Below are 20,090 nucleotides of genomic sequence, written 5' to 3'. Positions count from 1 at the left end.
CGCCCCAGCGTACCCCCGCGCTGCCCCCGGGCCCGCCGCGCCGCCGATCCCGCGCGCCGCCCGCCCCCGCCGCCAAGTCCCAGCAGGCACCCCCCGGACGGCCGCCCGGCGCCCCGCATCTGGCCCCCCCGCCGCCGCGCCGTCCCCCCCGCTCCCGGCCGCCGGTGGTTCGGCCCGGCCCCGCCCCGGCGCGCGCGCACGTCCGCCCGACGCCGCCTGACGCCGCCCGACGCCGCCCGACGCCGCCCGACGCCGCCGTAGGCCCGCAGCGCAGTGCGCAGCGGCGGGGGCGGGCGGGCGCAGAAGCGTCGTGAATCGCGGGCCTAGCGGCAGTGAGTGTGCGCTTTTCCCGGGCCCCAGCGCGCCGCCGGCATGAGCTACGACCGCGCCATCACCGTCTTCTCGCCCGACGGCCACCTCTTCCAAGTGGAGTACGCGCAGGAGGCCGTGAAGAAGGGCTCGACCGCGGTGAGCGGCGGCCGGCGGGGCCTGGCACACGGGCCCGGCGTCGCGGTGGCGGATGCGGGGCGGCGGGGAGCCTGGGGACGGCCGTGCCGACGGCCCCCTTTTGTCGCAGGGGTGCGTTCGGTTCGGGTGGCTTTGTGGCGTGGGCACAGCGGCGTTAGTGGGACCCGGGAGCCGGTGGTGGTGCTGCAGGAAACGGGAGGGGGCGCGTTTATGAGCCGCGGGTGCTGGGCCCAGGGAAGCCTGCTGGCGCTGCCCGCCGGGCGGCGGCCTCTCACCCGAGGGCGGTGGCGGTGGACGTGTGCTGGCCAGCGGTTTCAGGGTGCGTGCTGAGCTGCGGAGGAGCGGTGCTTTTCTTCCTCGGGTAGTTCAGAGTGTGGGAGCGGCCTAGGGGACGGCCATTTTGGTGGGTCACCCGTGCACGGCCCTGGGCCCTGCCCGTGCACCTCGGGCAGCAGAGAGGCCCGGGTGCCGGGCACCGAGCAGCAGGGCCGGCTCGTGGCGGGCTCAGTGAGTCCTTTATGTGAGCAACTTAGGGGAACCGCACCCGTGAGGTTCCCACTTAAGGACTTCCCGCGCTAGGGAAAGGACTGTCCTCAAGGTCCGGGTGGGCTTCAGGAACCACGGGAAGCGGGTTCTGTGTATCGGCGGTGCCCCAGGGAGCCCTCCACCGTGTTGGGCGGTGTGTTGATGCATTTTCCTGTTGGCATCTGAGCACAAACTTGCCATTTTGACCACCGTTTGAAATTTAAATTCGGGATGTCTTTGAGACACCTGTCGGTTTGCTTACTGGTCAAACTGTATGATGGTCTTTGTTGGTTATTTTTTTTTTTTATCACCTGTTGTTTCAGAGATTTGAGTCAGAACAGAGAGAAAGTATTCATAACTCTGAATTGTAAAGGGTTTTTGCTTACTGAATCTTTTGTGAAATTAAGGTCCAAAATCCATCTTGTGACCTATCTTAAGTTAAAGAGCACTGGAAGCTGCTTGGGACGTTCCCCCATCCCCTCGTACTCCCTCAGGCCAGCCAGGGTGGCTGGCTTTGCTTAATCCTCCCAGTGTCTCTGGGCCTGGTCTCCCCCCCCCCCCCCCCCCAGGGAATTTAAGACAGGAGAGCCAGCCTCAAAATCTGAAACACTGCAAACCAGTACTTCTCAACTGCAAGGGGGCGGGGGGGGGGCAGGATTTTGCACCCCAAGGGGCATTTGGCAGTGGGTGGAGACATTTTTCTTTGCCCTAGACTGTGAAGTGCTACTGGCTGACCTTTAGGGGTACAGGTGGGGAGACAGTGCCACCTCAAAGAATCAGCCAGCCCCAATGCCCATAGTACCCTGGTTGGAAAATCTGCTCTCAGCTAAGTCTTGTTAGTCTTCTGAGTGTTGTCCCGTTCGTATCTGCTCCTGCCCTGATGAGGGACAGTGAACTGGCCAGTGGGGATTTTTCCACGTTTTTAAAACACCCCTCTTACATCTGCAGTGTCTGCTAATCACAGACAGCAGTTGAGTTCCCAGGAGGAGTTGTTACGGTTCTCCTGCCGCCTGATAGCAAATCAGGCCTTCCCCACAGCTGTGCACATCAGTGTGTCATCGTGTAGGAGGGAGTGGGGTGGGTTTTAGTACAATTTCACAGCTACAAAAACACTGCCTTCAGAGCATTTGACTTGAACGTCAGGGTTTCGGGCTTAAAAACCTTGTATGTGACTCTTTGATACAGTAGTTACTTATATTGTAATTGAAACTGTGTATCAGTATGTTCAAGGCAGAGGACTGGGCACCCCGGTCATGACACCTGGGCTAGCTCTGCCAGAAATGGATCAGCATCCGTGATCTGCAGGTGTGGTGTCCAGCCCCAGGGTGTTCCCAGGACCAGGTTACCATCTGCTTAGTGTTCTGTGCCTCCTGGGAGAAACTCTTGTTACTTTCTTAAGTACCGTGTTGACTTTTATTGAAGGTTGGCGTGCGGGGAAAGGACATTGTTGTTCTGGGCGTAGAGAAGAAGTCAGTGGCCAAGCTGCAGGATGAGAGAACTGTGCGCAAGATCTGTGCGTTGGATGACAACGTCTGCATGGCATTCGCAGGTGAGTCTGAGGCCGGTGCCCTATTTTTCAGAGGTCAGTAACGATCAGCCCTTTGGAGGCTATCTTGGTGGGTTTGCTCTTGGAAGATACGGAAATTGGTAAACTAAAAATCGTTTTAAAAACAGTAGATTTGGACTTGTGGAAACAAAAAAAAGGCTTCACCATGCTTTCTCGGGGTGCCCTCTGGACCAAGGCCTGTGCTGTTGCCAGCGCGTGACTGGATCGTAGAGTCTCGAGACAGGTTTGGCTTTCCATGGCCATGGCACCCTGCTCTGGGGGTGTGCAGGGTGCTCTTGCCGTTTACGTGGCTTCCTGCACTCCTCCCTGCAGGTCCACTGTAGGAAGATCCCAGTTCACCTGAGCTAAACTAGGGATTGACTTGCTTTGTCTGAGCTGCTCACACAGGCCGATCGTTGCACCCAGATGACCACAGAGCCAGGTGTCAGAGGAATGGTTCGAGTGCAACTTCTGTCTGGCCACGGGGCCCGGGCCATCCTCAGTGGGGGGTGAGGCGTGCGTCAGGGGGCGTTCTCTGCTCTTGCAGGGCTCACTGCTGACGCGAGGATAGTCATCAACAGGGCCCGGGTGGAGTGCCAGAGCCACCGGCTGACAGTGGAGGACCCAGTTACCGTGGAGTACATCACCCGCTACGTCGCCAGTCTGAAGCAGGTGGGCCCCCGCCTGGGCCTCGGCCCTGCCTACAGAGCCGTCACTGCTGTGCCGCAGAGGGCCCTGCCCCAGCAGTTCACGTTACTGTGTGTGTGTGTTTGCACGTATCACTTCAGGGGAATTAGACTGCCCTGACTTCGTGCACAGTCCTGCTCTTTATTCGTACAAGTGTAACTTTCTACAGCTTACCCACTTCGGTGGCATTATTCTCATTTAGTGGCATGAGACAGTCCTGGAGGGAGACGGTAGTTTTTGTCTTGATGTCCCATGTGACTGGCTAGCCAGCACTTGGGAGATGCTGAAAGCCACCCCCACCTTATGGTGAAACGCTAGTCATTTTAAAACCAAGTGTAGCGAGAAGTGTGTTTGTTGTCAAGAGTAGTTCTAGTGGCCTTGGTTGTGCTCTGTGACACAGTTCCGCTCACAGGTCTAGCTTTCCCCTCTTAGCGAGAACGCACAGAGGGCAGGAGGACTGAGCGCCGTGGCCTCGGCTCATTCGTCATTTGCGTGGCAGATAACCCGAGAGCATCTCCATCCCCTCAGTGAAACCACAGCTCTTCTGAACGCCGTGTGTGTTGCTTAGGGTGGGTTCCGGGGGCCTTTTCATGATGAGAAGGTAGCATTAACATGTTCCTTTTCCCACCAGCGCTATACACAGAGCAACGGGCGCAGGCCGTTTGGCATCTCTGCCCTTATTGTGGGTTTTGACTTTGACGGCACCCCCAGACTCTATCAGACTGACCCTTCAGGGACATACCATGCCTGGAAGGTGAGTCCCTGACCAGACAGAGGGTCTTCGGGTGGTCTTGCCAGTGAAGGAGGTTGCAGAGGCCAAGCTGGTGGCTCAAGGTGGCCTTGTCTTCCCAGTTCCTGTGCACATGTACACACCACCTGTCTGCTCCACGATATTTCTGCTGGTAATGGGAGCAAAGACGTCATGACGCTTGCTCTTTGAGACAAAGTCCAAGCCACAGTGAGGCGTGGGGATACGTGGCATAAAGTCAAATTGCACAGGTGTTTTCATTCATGAGAAAGAATCCCACTCTTGGTGAGGATCAGCACCAGTTCCAAAAAGCCCTTTGGGAAAGGAAGCCACGGAGCAGGGCCTGGAATCTACCTGCTGCCAGGCTCCCTCTCACTGAGACCCATGGCTGGCCTCGGCAGCCATGGCCACGTTCTTGGGCTGGCTCTGGATTGTCGTGCCTTATACCACATGACACATTTTTGTTTCAGGCCAATGCCATAGGCCGGGGCGCCAAATCTGTGCGTGAATTTCTAGAGAAGAATTATACTGATGAAGCCATTGAGACGGACGACCTGACCATTAAGCTGGTTATCAAGGCCCTCCTGGAAGTGCGTTTGCATTGGAACACCTGGTGCTTGGGCTAGGCAGGACGGAGGGCACAGAAGTGGGCAGCTGGTGCACAGGCAGCAGGAGGGGAGGCGCTGAGTGTGTGGGCGGTGACGCTGGGCCCCTGAGGGCGTGCTCTGACTGGACGCTGCCCCGGTGCTCTCGCAGCTCCTTCCCGCGGCCAGAGCGATCAGGGACCAGGTCTGAGAGCACACAGGTAAGGAGAAGCAGAGGCAGGACAGGAACCACCGGGGGTGGACTCTGCCACTCAGAGCCCGCCCAGCCTTGCTGAGGTTCCTGCTGCTGCTGAGGTTGGGGAATTAGAACGGAAAACGGTGCCTGGGAGTCATGAGGCCTTGGGCTGCGCCAGCACTTCAGAGGTGCTGGCAGGTAAAGCCAAAGAGGCAGAGGGGGTGTCAGAAGGCCAGGCTAGGCTCCAGCTTTTGGGGCTTAGTGGTAGGGAGGGCTGTGAGCATAGCTGCTCTGTGGAAGAAGGGGCTGGGGCTGCAGGGTGTCCCACCCTCTCCCCTTAAAGGGCAGTATTTGAGGTATCTGTCAGAGCTGTGTGGCCATGTCTGACGTTATTCTCTTCCTTCCAAGGTGGTTCAGTCTGGCGGCAAAAACATTGAACTGGCTGTCATGAGGCGAGATCAACCCCTCAAGGTAATCACCAAGTTTATTTGCTGTCTTTCACTCTGGAGCATTCCTGGTGATGGGGGGCGGGGGGGGGGGGGCAGGGACCCTTGTCCTGCAGCTTCAGTGCTAGGAGAGAGGTTTTCCCAAGGCCCCCCACAAATGATGTGCTCTTGACACACTGAAAAGCTGTCAGCAGCCCAGCAGATATGCTTCTGCTTTTCTGTTGCCTACAGGCAGGCTCAGACTGTTGTCACCTGGATCAGGTGCACCCAGCCTGGTTTTCCTGTAGAAGCAGCTGTGAGGTGCAGTCTGGCCCGAGCCCAAGAGTTCCCTCCCCAAAGGCGGCACTGGTGCTCTGGGGCACCTTGTGTGGCTTGGGGGCTAACTGTAAACTTTCTTCGGTAGATTTTAAATCCTGAAGAAATTGAAAAATATGTTGCTGAGATCGAAAAAGAGAAAGAAGAAAACGAAAAGAAGAAACAAAAGAAAGCATCATGATGATGAAATCTTAGTGATTTTCAAATTCAGATCATGGATGATTCTGAAAATGATATGTAGGCATTTCCATTCCATTTACTGTCCACGTGTCCTGCAATAAATTTCCGTATTTGTTAACCTTTTCTTAAGAGGATCTGTGTCTCGGTGGAATTATGACAGCTCCGTAGAGTGGAGTCTTCCCCTCACCTTGCGTCTCGGGAGTGCTGTCCTTAGTGGGAGCTCTCCTTCATGTTCCTCGTCACCAGGCTCTGAGACTAGCCACTGGTGGCGGGCAGGGCGTGTCCACCTTACTGGTTTGTGAGTCCAAGCCACTCTACAAGGGCATGCAGAGTGTGATGGCTTCTGTAGACGGAGGCGCGTAGCACTTCACATGGACACAGAAAACTCCCGTTTCCCTCCTTTAGAGGTTCTAACCAGACCGACCTTGTTCCTTATAGACGCTCACGCAAGTTCCTAATTCACACAGAACATGAAGGACACAAGCACGAGCAGCACTCAATTAAGTGTTTGAATGCAAAATTCTGCAGAGCAGCTGCTGTGAACAAGTCCTGTATTTCCGGTTTGTAGTAGATCAAGTCTTAACATCGCCGTCCTCTCCTGCAAGATTCCTGGTGCTGACGGCCCCCTGCTCACTCTCGCTCTAGCCAGTGGCTGCCCTGCTTTCGTTCAGCCTCAGTCCTGGCCCTCAGCTAGGTCTCCACAGGGGACTCTTAACCCCCTTCGCCCGCAGCTTTGCTGCTTCACGGGAGGCTCTGCTACCAGGCCTGCTGACGGAATCCCCTTCTGTCTCCCTGTGCCCCGAGGACGTGGCACAAAGGGCTCTGCTTCCCACTCAGTCTGTAGCTTCTCTTGCTGAGTTCTCACTGAATGGCGCGTACACATTCTATCTTCTAAAAAGGAATAAAAAGGCCCAGGTGGATTTTAAGTTCACCATAAAATATGTGATTATTAAAATGTCAGTTTAAAATTTTAATAGCAAAGTTAGTCATAGTGGTAATCTGACTTGACTATATTTAGATTTGCTAGCAGAAATACCTGTCTAGTGCCACTGCTGAGTCACCTACCTAGTTTAGAATCAGCGCCCCGGCTACCTGCATCTAGCACGTACGCTATAAAACATTTTCATTTCTTCTTGGCCACGGATGTGCCTTGCTGTACCCACCCCCGCAAAGGAAGGTTGCCAAGAATTTGTTGAAATTTTGAAAGTGACAATGGGGCCCTGATGTTGCAGGCTGACTCCCCTGCTGCCTGGTCCTGCTCTGGGTAGGCGCGGAGGGAGAGGCGACACGGACGGGATGGGCCTTATGTCGTCTGACACTGCTTTCAGAGTCAGCCAAACCCACGACGGCGAAATGGGCTGCTTTCATGCATGGTACTGGTGCTGGGGTCCAGGCCCGTAACAGGCCTGACGGTACCAAAGATGCACAAGCTCTGGGGAGCTTGGAGGTTGTAGGAAAGCAACAAAGGGACCACTTCTGAAGCAGGTTTATCTGTGAACTGAATTTTTTAAAACTAGTTTGTGTCCCAAGTGTCTGGAAAGCAGAGCCACTCATTCCAGGGAGGTGGCCCGCTGTGAAGTTGGGCTGACCCATGCCCTTTCTCCAGAGCAGCCAGGGCAGTCTCACTCGAACAGATGTCCCCCAGGATCCTACCAGCCTGAGGCCGGAACATGCCCCAGGACGGGCGTGTCAGACATGAGGTGACTCAGGCAGCAGAATCAACAGAACTATTTACTTTCAGAGCAGTGAAGAAAAAAAGTTTTAAAGGTTTGCATGTTTATTTATAATTACAATTTACATTACTCCAACAGAGCAGCCCATTGCTATGTTCTAATTCTTAGCCATTAAGTCCTAGAAAAATAAACCCAAGCTTTTACAGTAACTGAATCAATACAGAACTAAAACCTTTATAGCTATTTAAAGGGGTTTAGTTACCAAGGTGCTTATGTTCAACACAATGCCCTCTCCAGCAGAAGGGCGCATGCTTACACTAAAGGTCTGACCCATTTACTCATGCAACAAATTTATATTCCCCACCCACCCTCCACCCACGGTAAAACAAAAACACAACTATTTACAATTGAGAAGAAATATGTTCTTGGTCAACTGACCTTGCAAAAAAGACTGGCTCATTTCCAAGTGGATGAGACACTGAACAGTGGCCAGAGTCCAACACTGACTGGCCTGGGTCTGAGGATGGCAGGGGCAGGGCAGGAAGGACAGTACCCCACAGGGGGGCTTGCCCTGGGCTTTGGCCCCCAACCCTGGTTCCTATGGAAGTCAGGCTCTGAGCGACAGTTCCTAGCTCATGTTCAGGACCCCTTCCTAAGCCTCCAGGATTCTCCCTCTTCCCTGCCCCGCCTCCCCCCCCACCCCCACCAGCCCTCAACCTTGACATCGCCACTGGATGTAAGGGTTGTGTGGTTTGCTTATACAACATGATCCGTGGGACACCCCACTTTCCCTGCCCTAAGGCCCACCCCCATACACACACACTCCCATGCTGGCCCTGCCTGGCTCCTGAGACCCCACCTGTGCCCACGGGGGTGTCAGGCCAGCAGCACCAGAGGCCAGCTGGGTTATAGAGAAGCTTGGCTGCCACACTGGCCAAATGAAATTTGGTTCCACTTTAAAAAAGTCAAAGCTGTCACAAAAAACAAGCCACAAGTGAGGATCAAGCTTTTGCTCTAGAAACCTTCCAAAATACCAAAACCTTAGAATTAGGCTGTGCGCAACTAAAGAGGAAAGACAGGCCAAGATACCTCAAAGAGGTTACCCACAAATACTTCCCCCAAAACAAGTGGTTCTAACTCAGACCACGTCCAAGTTCAGTTAAGTCCAAAACATAAGTAGTAGTACGGGAATTTTCCAAACTCAGTAAACAAAGTGACCCACGTCTTCCCAGTAAGTGCAGCGTTTTCCAATATCCTCAGACACAGCTTTGTTTCGGTGCGACTTCCACAGGCGCCTGCAAGAAGGGGACAGGACACCAAGTGAGTACGCTCAGCACGTTCCGCCAGGCTGCCACCCAGCATGAGCCAGGCACACACACTTCCCAGGGAGAACAGGGATGCTCAGCCCCCCTCACACTTCAATCAGGCCCAGGCTCCCCAGACTTTGCAATCACAACCAACGATGGAAATCATCTCTGTACACACGGGGGACAGGGAAGAAGCCCCAGGGCCCACCTGGCTGGGGCAGGTCAGCACCAGGCACACCTGCAACCCATTCACCGCCCAGACCCACGGGACACAAGTCACCGGGACCTTGCTGATGTAGTCTCAGAGTCCCTGCAGGCCGGGGCGGGGAGGCTGGCTTGGGCCAAGCTGTTCTTGCTGACCACACTGAGAACGCCAGGGCCTGCCCTCCCCAGGAGCCACCTGCGTGTGACTGGGAGGGTCCGGGCCCTCATCTTGGCCTGGATTCCTGGAGGCTTCCCCTCTTACTGGAAACCAGAGCCAGCCGTCTCCAGCTCCTAAGCTCTTCCTGCAGAGGCTGGTTATCAGGCCCTCCCACCCCAACGCCCTCCCACCAGAGGACCCAGAAGCTTCCTTCCCTCACTCACCTCGGGCTGCATCCTTACACCCTGCCAGTCCCAGCTCTGTGGGAGGTTGGGTTGCGGCGGGTTGTACCGTTGCCCCTGCCCCCTCGAAATCCACCCCTGAAGCTACGGCCACGAAGAAACCTTCCTGACACCCCAAAGGTCTCTGTGTTGAGCTTCCGTTCCTCAGCCCATGTAGTCCGCCTGGAACTGAAGCACAGATAGGTGCATGAGGCCAAAGGCAGCAGGACCTGCTCACCACTTTCTGAGCCAGGCCCCAGCCTCACATAGCACAGGAGGAAGGAAAACCAGGCAGGGAGTGACTGCTGCTGGAGCCAGCAGGGGGGTGACCCAGTCCCGACCCTGTAGCCAGAGAGCCAACACCGCAGGTGCTCCCAGCCACATCTCCAACCAGGTCTGTTTCTCACTGGGCTAGGCTGCTCAGCATCAACTCTCACGCCTTTATCAACAAAGGCGAGCACGTGACACTAGGCAGTGCCCATGTGGGTTCCAAGACCCGGAGCAGACCATGGACCCCTTCAGACAAGTTTTTAGGATGTGAAGAGGGGCTTGGGCTGGATGGAACAGGGTCTCCAAGAATGTGATGCTAATGCTCTGGGAGGAGTGGGGACATGCACGCTGCCCCAGCACCCTTCATACTGAGGATGCTGCCAACACCCACCTCTGTAGCGCAGGGGAGAACCCCCAAGTCTGTTCACAGGCAGCTCACAGGCCACACACCCAGCACTGAGCTTCTGTTCTACGGCCCCCACAGGCCTCACTTAAAAGAACCAGCAGCTGCACCCTTCAGCTGCCCAGGCCAACCACCCAGAGAGTTGTGCCGGTTCTCCCCACATCCAGTCAGCAAACCCTGTCTGCTCCCCCTTCAAAGTGCACTCACAAGCCAAGCTCTCTCCTCTACCCACCACTTTCCACCCTATTCCCAAACACCCAGACTACTGCGAAAGCCTCCAGATGGGCCACCCAGCCTCACGCTTGCCCACCTTCAGCATGTTCAACAGAAACAGCTGAGGTGTCAGATGGCATAGTTCCTTGGCTCCGACCCTGACAGCTGCCCATGGCTCTCAGCACATGAGCTGGTCGTCACTGTGACCTACTACTAAGCCCCACACGCACACATCCCCCTTCATCCCAGGCCGACTCTCCTGGACTCTGCTCCAGCCCGTGGCAGATGCATACTGCCTGCCTTGCCCCCCAGCAGCCTGTCTGCAGAAGCTTCCTTCATTCCCCTACACGCTGACTCCCAAACACCACATGGTGTGAGACCTACACACTCAATTTACCTTTACGCTCCCACTGCCCGGCCTCCCCCGGTCCCGTTCCCGGAAGCACTTCCATCCTGGATGTGCACGTTTTTATCGTTTTCTTCCCCTGCCAGAATAGAGACGTGGGCAAGCAGGAACTCCCAGCTTGCTCCGTGCTGTGCCCTTGACACCCAGCAATGTCTGGCACTCCTAGTGCGGAACGAATGCGTCTGGATTTCCAAGCTGTGCCCACTCTACAGACTCCACTTATCGTCCAGCTTGTTCACACGGCAGCACGTGAGCACCAGCTGCGAGGCACTAAAAATGCACGACAGGGTCCCCAGCTGCCAGGAGTCAGATGAAAGAACACCCCAAACTGAACACGGGCCAGCTGCTGCGAGTAGCAAGGGCCTCAGGCCCCCAGAGTCCACGGGGACCCAGGAGCGGGCCAGGCCGAGGTGCTGTGGAACTGAACGATGCAGCTGCTCAGCTTCGGAGGGTAGTGCCCAGCCCAGCCTTAATGGACAAAGGGGCCACAAAGCCAAGACGGAAGTCAGGGCTGGACCTTGGTCAGACCCCTCAGGTGCCTGTGACTGCTGGGGGTTTCCACATTGCCACCTGCTGGCGCCACTAGGCCCGATGTACCCACGTAGCAAAAACGTGAGTAGGATCCTAGATTGAGCCTGAACTTAGGGCTCAGGCTGGTCTTCAAAGAGAGCATGCCCTGGTCTCAGGAGGTCCGAGGCAGAATGAGGGTCTGGGCCTGCCAGCTCATCCAGGCCTCAGGAGCCCCGAGCCCAGTGCCCTCCCAGCCCCTGACCTGGTCTTGAGCTCAGAGGAGATGTTGTCAAAGAAGGACTTGGACTTGTCATAGTAGCAGTTGGGCCCCAGGTGGTCTTCCTCCGCAGGAGCCTCATCACTCTGGGTCACCACTGCTGGGTCCTTCTCGTCCCCCTTCTCAGCTCTGTCGTCTGTGTGGAGAAGAACACACCGGGATATGCCAAGAAGCAAACCAAGCACCGCCTCTACCAGAGTGGGCCCTCTTGGCAGCTGTCCTCCAGCCTCAGAAGTGCTGCGGGGGGGGTCTTCAGTGTTAGTGGAACCCCCTCCTTGAATCCTAACCAGTCCTGTCCACCCTGGGGCCACGTGGTCTGCTCCTCCTCTGCCACCCAGCATGAGCCAGGCACACAAACTCCCGAGCAGTTTGCACAGGGCCCCAAGGCTCCTCCTCATTCAGGAACTGCTTAGGGGGCGCTGCTTCCACACCGGCCACTGGCCCAACTGCCCACCCCCTCCCCCCCCGCCCGTCCTTCCTTGACCTGCTTCTACAGATACTCCTTGGCAGAGAGGGCAATTTCCGAATAACGACAAACACCTTTAAAATTCAGTTTCTTCTTAAACTCTTTGTCCAGCTCCTCTCTGTTGAACTGGGCATTGGCGCTCTCAAAATCAAAGTCGCCTTCAAACTTGATTGTGTTTTCTTTGACATTAGTCGGGCGGTTTTGCCCTCTGGAGCGATTCCTTGTTCGTCTGTTCCCTGTAAGAAAGGAAAGCCATGGCTGGTAAGCCACCAACCTGACATTACTCAGTGAGATGGAGGATGACAAGGAGGAAACAGAGCACACAGAAACAGACACTGAGCCCCAGTACTCCCTAAAACCGTCACCCACAGAGACAAGGCGGGGAGGGGCAAGCAGAGCACATCTGGACAGTTCGAGGCTCCCCAGAACTCAAGAACTCAAGTGGCAACAGCTGTTACCTGATCTCCTCCTCTGAGGTCTTCTGTTCTCGTCATTCACCTGCCCTTGACTTTGCACAGCTGCCGGCTGAACTACATCTAAGGCGCAAAAGGTAAGAGTAAGGCAAGCGCCTAGGGAAGCAGAGCCCAGCAGTGAAGCAGGGGGGCGCCCCCGCGGGGGACATGCGGCAAGGGGGGCCCTGCCAAGCACATGGTGTTTAGGGTGGGGGCAGGGATCAGTGCTTTTTAATGGAAAAAAAAAAAAAAAAGAGAAAAAGAAAAAGAACCCCAGGAAGCAGCATGCCGCCCTGAGAACATGAAGCAAACTCCAGAGAACGAAGTGTTCTAGTACCGCTGCTGGTCTTGCTGCTTGGCGGGGCGGGGCGCCCGTTGAGCTGCATCCCCGCTGGGCCCTTGCCAGGTAACAGCTTTTTGGCGTTCAGGTTATCAACAGAACCAGTCTGGACAGCCTGCTCCACCATGGGGCTCTTGCCGACTGGGACGGATGGAAAACCAGCTCCTGAGGTGGGAGGGGAAGGAGGGCTTAAAACCAGAGAGGAGAGAACCTCATGCCCCTCCAGCCATTCCTTCTGGGTGTCATGCCAGGCAGTTGAAGGTTACCGCCTCGAGACTCTCCCAATCCCCACCAAACCTCCCAGACCACCCCCACTTGTCTAGCCAGGTGGTAACAAGGCCAGTTCATCCGGGAGCCCTGAGCCCCAGGATCCCCAAGCTAGGGAACACCGAGGAGAGAAAAACACTCTGCCAAAAATGAACACCTCCCAGGTGGTTCAGAAACAGCTTTCCAGAGTGGGGAGGGGGACACAGAAAATAAACAAACAAACAAACAAAGCTTTCCAAAAACCACAGAAGCTCTAACCCCAAGGGGGCTCCATGGGTTCCAAGATGCTGGCAAATTCACGGTCTGAGAATTTATTTCGTTCCAGTCCACGCTGGACAAGAACCATCCCAGTCCAGGATCTTGTAGTAAATACAGTGATCACTCTTTAAATTCTAGAACACTGTTGTGTCTGCTTGAGGAATGACATCGAAAAGGGTGCTGTAATAAAAGCCGACTACAGAAAAGTAACACATCCGGAAGAAACGAAGGCTCCCAGGCTGGCCCTGGAGGCGGGCCGCGTGAAGTCTGTTCCTACAACACTGCAGCCCCCAGCCCTGGGCACAGCAGCTGCGAGCTCAGAAGCCAAGCCTTGGAGGAGGTCTCAGCTCCCAAGGTGTCCTCTGAGGCAGGGAAAGGGAGGGGACATGCCACCCACACTGGCCCATCTCCTCTCCTCCCCTCCCTGCACAGTCTAAGTGGCGGGGGGGGGGGGGGGGGGGGGCGGGGGGGGCGGTGCTGGGTGGAGGTCCAGAGCTTTGACACAGAAAAACTGAGCCCTAACCGCAGATGTAACTATGAGAGGCAGCCCGTCACATGTCAAGACTGGCTCTTTCACCTTTCTTACTGTCCATGTGGCACAGACACTAAGGCAATGACTGTGAAAAATCCCTTATGACCAGCACAGAAGCTACTCCTGGCCTTGCATCCTGGCACCCGCAGGCGCACTCAACAGGCATCATGCTAGAGCACCCTCCCCGGCCTGCCACCGGGCCCAGCAGGGCCTTCCCAGAGACGCAGCCAGATTGCTCCTGTCACACTCTAACTTGAGGGGGCAAGACTCTCAGGCTCCTTTGCTTTTGATAAAAACCAAACCAGTTAAACCATCTTGCCTTAGTAGCAATTCCATGCAAACGATCCAAAGAAAGATGAACTGTTTAAGTTTTAACTGGGAAAACACATTACTGCTTCTACAACTTGGACACACCGGCATCCACGCAGGAGCAGAAAGCGACACGTGCAAAATAACAGACTGACAGTAGTTGTGTGCCACAGTGGAAGCTCCAGGTGCGATCTTGGACCCAGCCTCTGCAGTGGTGAGGGCAGAGCTCCTGTGCTCTCAGTCAGGCACATGAATCTCACCTCTCCAATGAGAACATCAGGAAAGGTCAAGAAGCCCCAAGAGGTGCCACAGCACAGCTGAGACAGGTGGTACACACCAGCATTAACAAGCTGTCATTGGGCCCACACCACCCACCTGGTCAACAGCTCGAGCCAGTCTCCCAATTTTAAAGGGGCTTCACATTATAAAGACACCTGAGGCCCCTGGGATGACTGACAAATGTGGCACAGAGATCCCAGAACAACACATGAATTTCTTAGAGACGCTCTCCTGCGGTCTCACCCAGCAATCTAGAACACATCTGGGACCAGCAGAAACCCCAGGGAAAGGCTTTCTGTACAGAGGACAAGTTCCCATGTTTGGTAGTCTCAGTATTGGTCAAAAGTGACCCTGGGCCCAGGGAGAGTGAACAAGTGCTTGGTCAATTCTTTCCAATCCCTTCTTTAAAACTCTGGGAGTTCATTAATAAATCGTGACTACGTATTGAATCGAATGGGAACAGCTTAATTGACCCGCGGACTTGGCTACAGCTACTGTCACTCTGGGCTACTGGTTTACCCCCTTGTTCTCAGGATGGCAAGACAGCATGCAGCTCTCCCAAACTGCGGTTACCCTTGGAAGTGAGCTGATGTGGCTCTGAGGACATGTCAAGCTCTGAGGCGGGCTGTGGAGATGGAGAGGAACTAGGGCTGGAAGCTGCGGCCGAGGCTGGAGGGCTCACCAGCTTCTCTAAAAGAAGACAGAGGAGACAAGAGCAAAAGAGAAAGTACACAAATGAGTAACGAGACACTCGTCCTGTGTCTAGCAAGCTTGGAAGGAGCCAAGCAGTCCCTCGTAGGGCAGTGGCTCACACAAACCTACTCTAGAAACACAGTGAGCCAGGCTGACAAGGGCACCCACACTAGGAGCAGCAATCAAGACAAGTTGATTAAAAAGTGACCTAGGAACCGGTCTGCAGGGCCTGCTCACAGCCCTACGCTTGAATAGGAGCCTGCCAACTCCAGGGTTTGAACACATTGCAAAGCTGCTTCCAGGGCCAGGTAGACTCTCACTCTACACGTGCGGAAGAGAACCTCGTTCCAGAGTTAGTTCACCTTTGGGGAAATAACTTTTGAGCAAAGCAATGACAAACGATTACAATAGATAAGATGTTGATTCAACTTTCGTATTTACAGGTTTACAGACGCGCCAATAGTTAGAACTCATCTGTGATCGCACATAACACTTGTTTCTTATTGAAAGCAAATGTATCATGACTTACACCCAGACCGACATTTCAAATAAATTTTGATTTGATTCATCTGTTCCAAAATTCAGACTCTTTCACTCTCAATTAATTATTAAGCATTCTAACTAGTTGAAATTGCACTGAGTAATGCACTAAGCATGTGATACAAACTGAATATCACAAGAACAGTGTCCCCACTATCAGGGTCTGTGGCCCCGCTTCCTGGAGGTCACAGTACCAGCAGTTTACCAGATAGAAACCAGGTTACTCACCTAGGCCCAAGGAAGCGGCATACTGCTGGCTAAGCAGAGAGCTGGCAGCCAGCTGGCTGTAGGGTGGCATCCCTCTGAAGGGGCTGTAAGGCACGTGTGGCTGGAAGGAGGAGGCCGAGCCCGAGCCCAAGGAAGACTGAGCAACGAGACACACAAATGAGAGCAGCACAAGGCCCTCCCATTACCCGCCTGGAAAGCACTGCTCAGACAGAGAAAGGCAGCCTGATTTGTCAGCTTGTATTCCTGGAGGCTGGGGGGTGCAGGTTACGTTTCCAGGATGATCTAAGGAAGCTCAAAGCTGCCTTTCCCACATTCCATACCCAGCACTGCCTGTCCAGGTACCCGAACCTCAATTTCCCCTAACTCAAACCCTGTAATGACGCCTCACTGTCATCAAGCAGTTAAGCCTCTGTGTGGGTGTGCCATCCTCGATTTGGCCCTGTTCCAACACACGGGAGCACAGCCGTGAGGTTCCCAGACAAGCACCCTTTCTCTGGTCCCCACACCTTCAGGGACACTGCTGCCTATTGCTTCCAAAAGGCCCCTTTGTCCCTCGAGGCCTGGCTCAGGTACTTGCCTCTTCCGAAGTCCCTGAGAACTCTCGCTGCAAACCTCTCCTAAGTCTGGCCTGGGACTCCTCCACACGTCCCAGAATCCCCCACACATGCTCCTATCTTCCAGGGAGCACCTCCCATAGTATGAACCTCAGAGGAGCCAGGGAATCTTTAAGTTTTAAATCAAGAGAATATTAACTGAGGCTCCCTGGTAATCCTAGGCAAATTATGCCTTAATGGGAGCACCTGGGTGGCTCACTCAGTTAAGCAACTGCCTTCGGCTCAGGTCATGATCTCTGGGTCCTGGGATCTGTCCCGCATCTGGCTCCCTGTTCATTGGGGTGTCTTCTTCTCCCTCTCCCCATTGCCCACCCTCCTCCCTCGTGCTCTCTCCCAAATAAATAAGATCTTTAAAAAATAAACAAAAATTTTAAAAAAGTTATGCCTTAACACAGCAAGCAGGTGTATGGTCTAAGAATTGCAAATTCACTGTCCCACAACACTGGAATTTAAAATCTAGACAGTGTCAAGAGAGCAAGTCCTGCTGTCCCAACCCAAATGTGAAAACAAACAGAATTCCCCAAACACCCCGGACAAGACTAGACCACCACCCCCTTCTCACACAGAGAGTCTCACTCCACAGCACACACTACCGCATGCTGAGATTAAGACATTTCGTAGGAACACCATGGCCTAGACAGAAATTAAACCACTTTTCACTAAAAGGCTATTCCTCGAGTTGAGCGCTCCCGCCAAACAGATGACACCAAGTTCCATTTGGAAACCAGAGCCTCTCAGAAACCGTGCCACAGCAAAGCAGGGCAACACACTTACTTGAACAATAGCAGGATCCTGAGGGAGTGTGTGCTGAGCTTTCGGAGGTTCACACACAGTAATATCTTTGATATCGCTTCCCCGGAAAATGATGTACTCATAGATTTCCTCTCTTGGGGGGGCCGGCCTATCTGTGGGACGGTCTTCAGTACCAAAAGACCTCACTTTGGAGTTGAAAGAAAGAACCGTTAGGTTATTGTCCTCGGCCAAGGGCGTTCCATCCACCCTCTCCACTGCTGCTCTCAAGCCTTCCACGACCGGCCCTGCCCCGCACACCATCCACAGCAGAGCACTCGTTCACCTTCCGACAACTACCCTACACCCCCCAATTTCCAATGGCCAACACCTACAAGACCCCAGTTGGCAATGCTCCAAAAGGTTCTAGGTCACAAAGACAGGTTAACGACATCCGAGCCTGACGATCCCGTGAAATTTAACATTCTCAAGTGTGAACACGGGAAGCCCAGTGTCCCCAGCAAACCAGGTCGGCTTTGCAGAGCACCCCTGTTTACACCTGACTTCAAAGATTAAGCAGCCCGACAGCTGCTTTTTGCCTGAAGCCTCACCCCACGTCGTCACCCCTGGGAGTTTGTTTTGCTAGGAGGGAGTTGTTTTGCTAGGAGAGAAGCCTGGAGCTTGTTACCCTCACCCTCCCACAACCTGCCTGGGGAGGAGCTATTACAGAAACACGGGCAGGAGCGGGCCCAGAACCTGGACCCACAGCACCAGCTTGTGTGTGCCCGAAGGCCTTCTCGGGGTTGTGGACCCTTACCAGCAGAGATTAAAGTCTCTCCAAGTCTGTCCCTCTTCGGTCTCTGGGGCAGAGCTGGGCTTGAAGCAGCCTCTACCTAACATGAGCACAACTGCTGCCAAGGACAGAGACTCTGGACCTCAGTTTCTCCAGTGGGGATCTCATGTCACACACACTCGAGTGCCAAGAGTACACGTCAGCACATACCCTTGTCTGCAACCCCGAATTCGCCCCTGGAGCAGTGCAAACGGTCTGCCCCAGAACTTGGGAGCGCTACGCTTTAGGAGATACTCCCAGAGTTTGGAAGGACGGCGTCCTGAAGGCCTAGAGCTCGCTCCGACAAAACAAGCGTGGAAGCTGAGCCCCGATCCTTAAAGGCCTAGCAAGACCCGTCGAACAGACAGGCTTCCTGCAGACCTGGCTGTGTTCATCACCTCTCTCTAAGAGGCAAGGGAACGACACTCGCCATCTTCCCTGGAGCATGGAGACAAAGAAACTTTGGAGCCACCTCCTGCCTCAAGAAGCGGGGAAAAGATTCTGGACTCCTCTAGAGCCACAGTACACCTTTCCGCTCCTAAGTCTCCCGGAGGCGTCGGCGCGGCCACAACGTCTGCATCAGGGCAAGAGAGCGTTCTAAGCGGCGGCACCCAGCCGCCGGCCGCTGCCCCCATCCCGGCAGGAGGTTCCATTAGGACGTGGTATTTGTTCAGGCTCAAGGCCCCAGCTGCTTAATAGGTTCCAGAAGGGCTCGCAGGAGTAGGGTTCTGGGGAGGCCCCGGGCCCCCCGCCCCGCCCCTCCTCCGCAGGCACCCCGCTCTCCGCGCGCGCCCGGCGACACCGGCCCCCCACCTGCAGAGGTGGGCTGCGCGGGGGAGGGGGCGGCGCGGCGGGAGCCGGAGCCGGACCCGCCCCCACCTCCCCTCCCCTCCCCTCCCCTCCCCTCCCCTCCCCTCCCCTCCCTCAGGCTGGGCGGGCCGGCCGCGCACAATGAGCCGCTGCCGGGCCCGGGCCCCGCGGGGGTGGGGAGGCGGGCGGGGGGCGCCGCGAGGGGCGGGGGGCGGCCGCGGGCTGTTGGCGGGCGGGGGCCGGGGCGGTTGGGGCGGCCGCGGGGCCGCTACCTTTGGCGAGCGCCACGGTGGAGTTGTCCGTGTCGATGGTGTAGAGGATGCCCTCGTAGCGGATCTGCGCCTTGGAGATGAGGCTGATCTTGCTGCCCAGGTACGGGGTGCCCGAGGAGCCGCTCATGGCGGCGGCCGCCCGGCTGGGCCTGGCCCGCTCGCCTCCGCGCGGTCGCCTCGCCGCCGCCGCCGCCCGCTCCTCCGCCTCGGCGCCTCCTCACCGCCGCCCGACGGGCCTGCGCTGGGACCAGCGAGCGAGCGACGGCGCGCGGCCAGGGGCTCTGAGGGGAGCGAGGGGGAGGAGGGGCCGCAGCAGCCACATCCGGGGCCTCGCGCCGCCACGCCCCGCCCCCGCACGCTCGGCACCCATTGGCTCGCCGCCCCGGCCTCCCTTTAAATATGGCCGCGCCGCTGGCCTAGGGGCGGGCCCCGCGCTCTACGCCTGCGCAACCAGCGCCGCGGGCCCGGGCGGGCTTTCCCTGGCTCTCCGCCCCCTCCTCAGCCAACTCCCGGCGGGCCCCGCGCGGGGTGGGAGCACGAGACCCGGCAGGCAGGCTCCGGGGTCGAGGGGGGTGAGGGGGGAAAGGGGTGGGAATCGGGAGGGGCGGATCGCGCGTGCGCGTGCCGGCTGGGCGGGGCCGGTGAGCAAAGGGGCGGGATTGGGGGGCGGAGCGCGTTGGCCTTGCCCTGGTCGCTGTGCAGCGGGCCTGCGAGCCGTGTATCCCCAGCTAGGCGCTCCCTCTGTGGAAGAGACCAGGACAGCTTCCCCTGCTCTGGGCTGGAAGGCCGCCCGGCTGGGATGCGCCCCGCCCCTTCTCCAGCACCCGCGGGCCGGAGTCCCTGCCCCGGGGAGGAAGGCGAGGGCCGGGGTCCCTAACCGCGACGTGGAGGCGGGGTTCGAGGTCCCCGTCCCGCGAGGTTCAGGCGGGGAGCCGGGAGTCCCTATCCCGCTGACTGAAGGCGAGGTGCTGAGGCCGGGGTCCCTAAACGCAGCGTGGAGGCGGGGGGGCCGGGAGTCCCTGCCCCGCCGAGCGAAGGCGGGGTTTGGGGGTCCCTGTCCGCGACGTGGAGGCGGTGTTCGGGGTCCGTGTCCCAGGAGGTGATTGCGGGGTTCAGGGTCCCTGTCCCGCGAG

The 20,090-nt window shown here is 56.5% G+C and overlaps 2 protein-coding genes across 4 annotated transcripts; one reads left to right on the top strand and one right to left on the bottom strand.

Moving 5' to 3' along the window:
* The first annotated feature begins 259 nt into the window (after positions 1–259).
* Positions 260–5,819, top strand: PSMA7 (proteasome 20S subunit alpha 7). Its single transcript, XM_035729049.1, has 7 exons — positions 260–468; positions 2,416–2,542; positions 3,087–3,211; positions 3,858–3,980; positions 4,445–4,564; positions 5,163–5,225; positions 5,604–5,819. The coding sequence occupies exons 1-7, from the start codon at positions 373–375 to the stop codon at positions 5,694–5,696; spliced, it is 747 nt and encodes a 248-aa protein (XP_035584942.1). The 5' UTR covers positions 260–372; the 3' UTR covers positions 5,697–5,819.
* Positions 5,820–7,454: 1,635 nt separating this feature from the next.
* LSM14B (LSM family member 14B) lies at positions 7,455–19,255 on the bottom strand. Of its 3 annotated transcripts, XM_027623095.2 has the most exons (10): positions 18,958–19,254; positions 17,089–17,252; positions 15,701–15,836; positions 14,813–14,929; positions 12,592–12,759; positions 12,261–12,338; positions 11,877–12,038; positions 11,322–11,472; positions 9,261–9,446; positions 7,455–8,663 (listed from the first exon to the last, which is right to left on the bottom strand). In XM_027623095.2, the coding sequence occupies exons 1-9, from the start codon at positions 19,082–19,084 to the stop codon at positions 9,275–9,277; spliced, it is 1,275 nt and encodes a 424-aa protein (XP_027478896.1). In that variant the 5' UTR covers positions 19,085–19,254; the 3' UTR covers positions 7,455–8,663; positions 9,261–9,274. The 3 variants fall into 3 exon arrangements, with proteins under 3 accessions (XP_027478896.1, XP_027478897.1, XP_027478899.1); XM_027623096.2 differs by lacking the exon at positions 12,261–12,338 and having other exon boundaries at positions 18,958–19,255; XM_027623098.2 differs by lacking the exon at positions 14,813–14,929.
* Positions 19,256–20,090: the final 835 nt, after the last annotated feature.

Source organism: Zalophus californianus, chromosome 8 (genome assembly GCF_009762305.2).
Source record: "Zalophus californianus isolate mZalCal1 chromosome 8, mZalCal1.pri.v2, whole genome shotgun sequence".
Lineage (NCBI taxonomy): Eukaryota > Metazoa > Chordata > Mammalia > Carnivora > Otariidae > Zalophus > Zalophus californianus.
The sequence above is the reverse complement of the archived record's forward strand: the minus strand, read 5'-3'. Positions and strand labels throughout refer to the sequence as shown.

Coding starts and splice junctions, on each gene's coding strand:
- PSMA7 (XM_035729049.1), top strand. CDS start 373: ATGAGCTACGACCGCGCCATCACCGTCTTCTCGCCCGACGGCCACCTC. Junction 469..2,415: donor TGAAGAAGGGCTCGACCGCG/GTGAGCGGCGGC, acceptor CTTTTATTGAAG/GTTGGCGTGCGGGGAAAGGA. Junction 2,543..3,086: donor CGTCTGCATGGCATTCGCAG/GTGAGTCTGAGG, acceptor CTGCTCTTGCAG/GGCTCACTGCTGACGCGAGG.
- LSM14B (XM_027623095.2), bottom strand. CDS start 19,084: ATGAGCGGCTCCTCGGGCACCCCGTACCTGGGCAGCAAGATCAGCCTC. Junction 14,930..15,700: donor TGCCGCTTCCTTGGGCCTAG/GTGAGTAACCTG, acceptor GTCTTCTTTTAG/AGAAGCTGGTGAGCCCTCCA. Junction 9,447..11,321: donor TCCTCTGAGCTCAAGACCAG/GTCAGGGGCTGG, acceptor TCTGTGCTTCAG/TTCCAGGCGGACTACATGGG.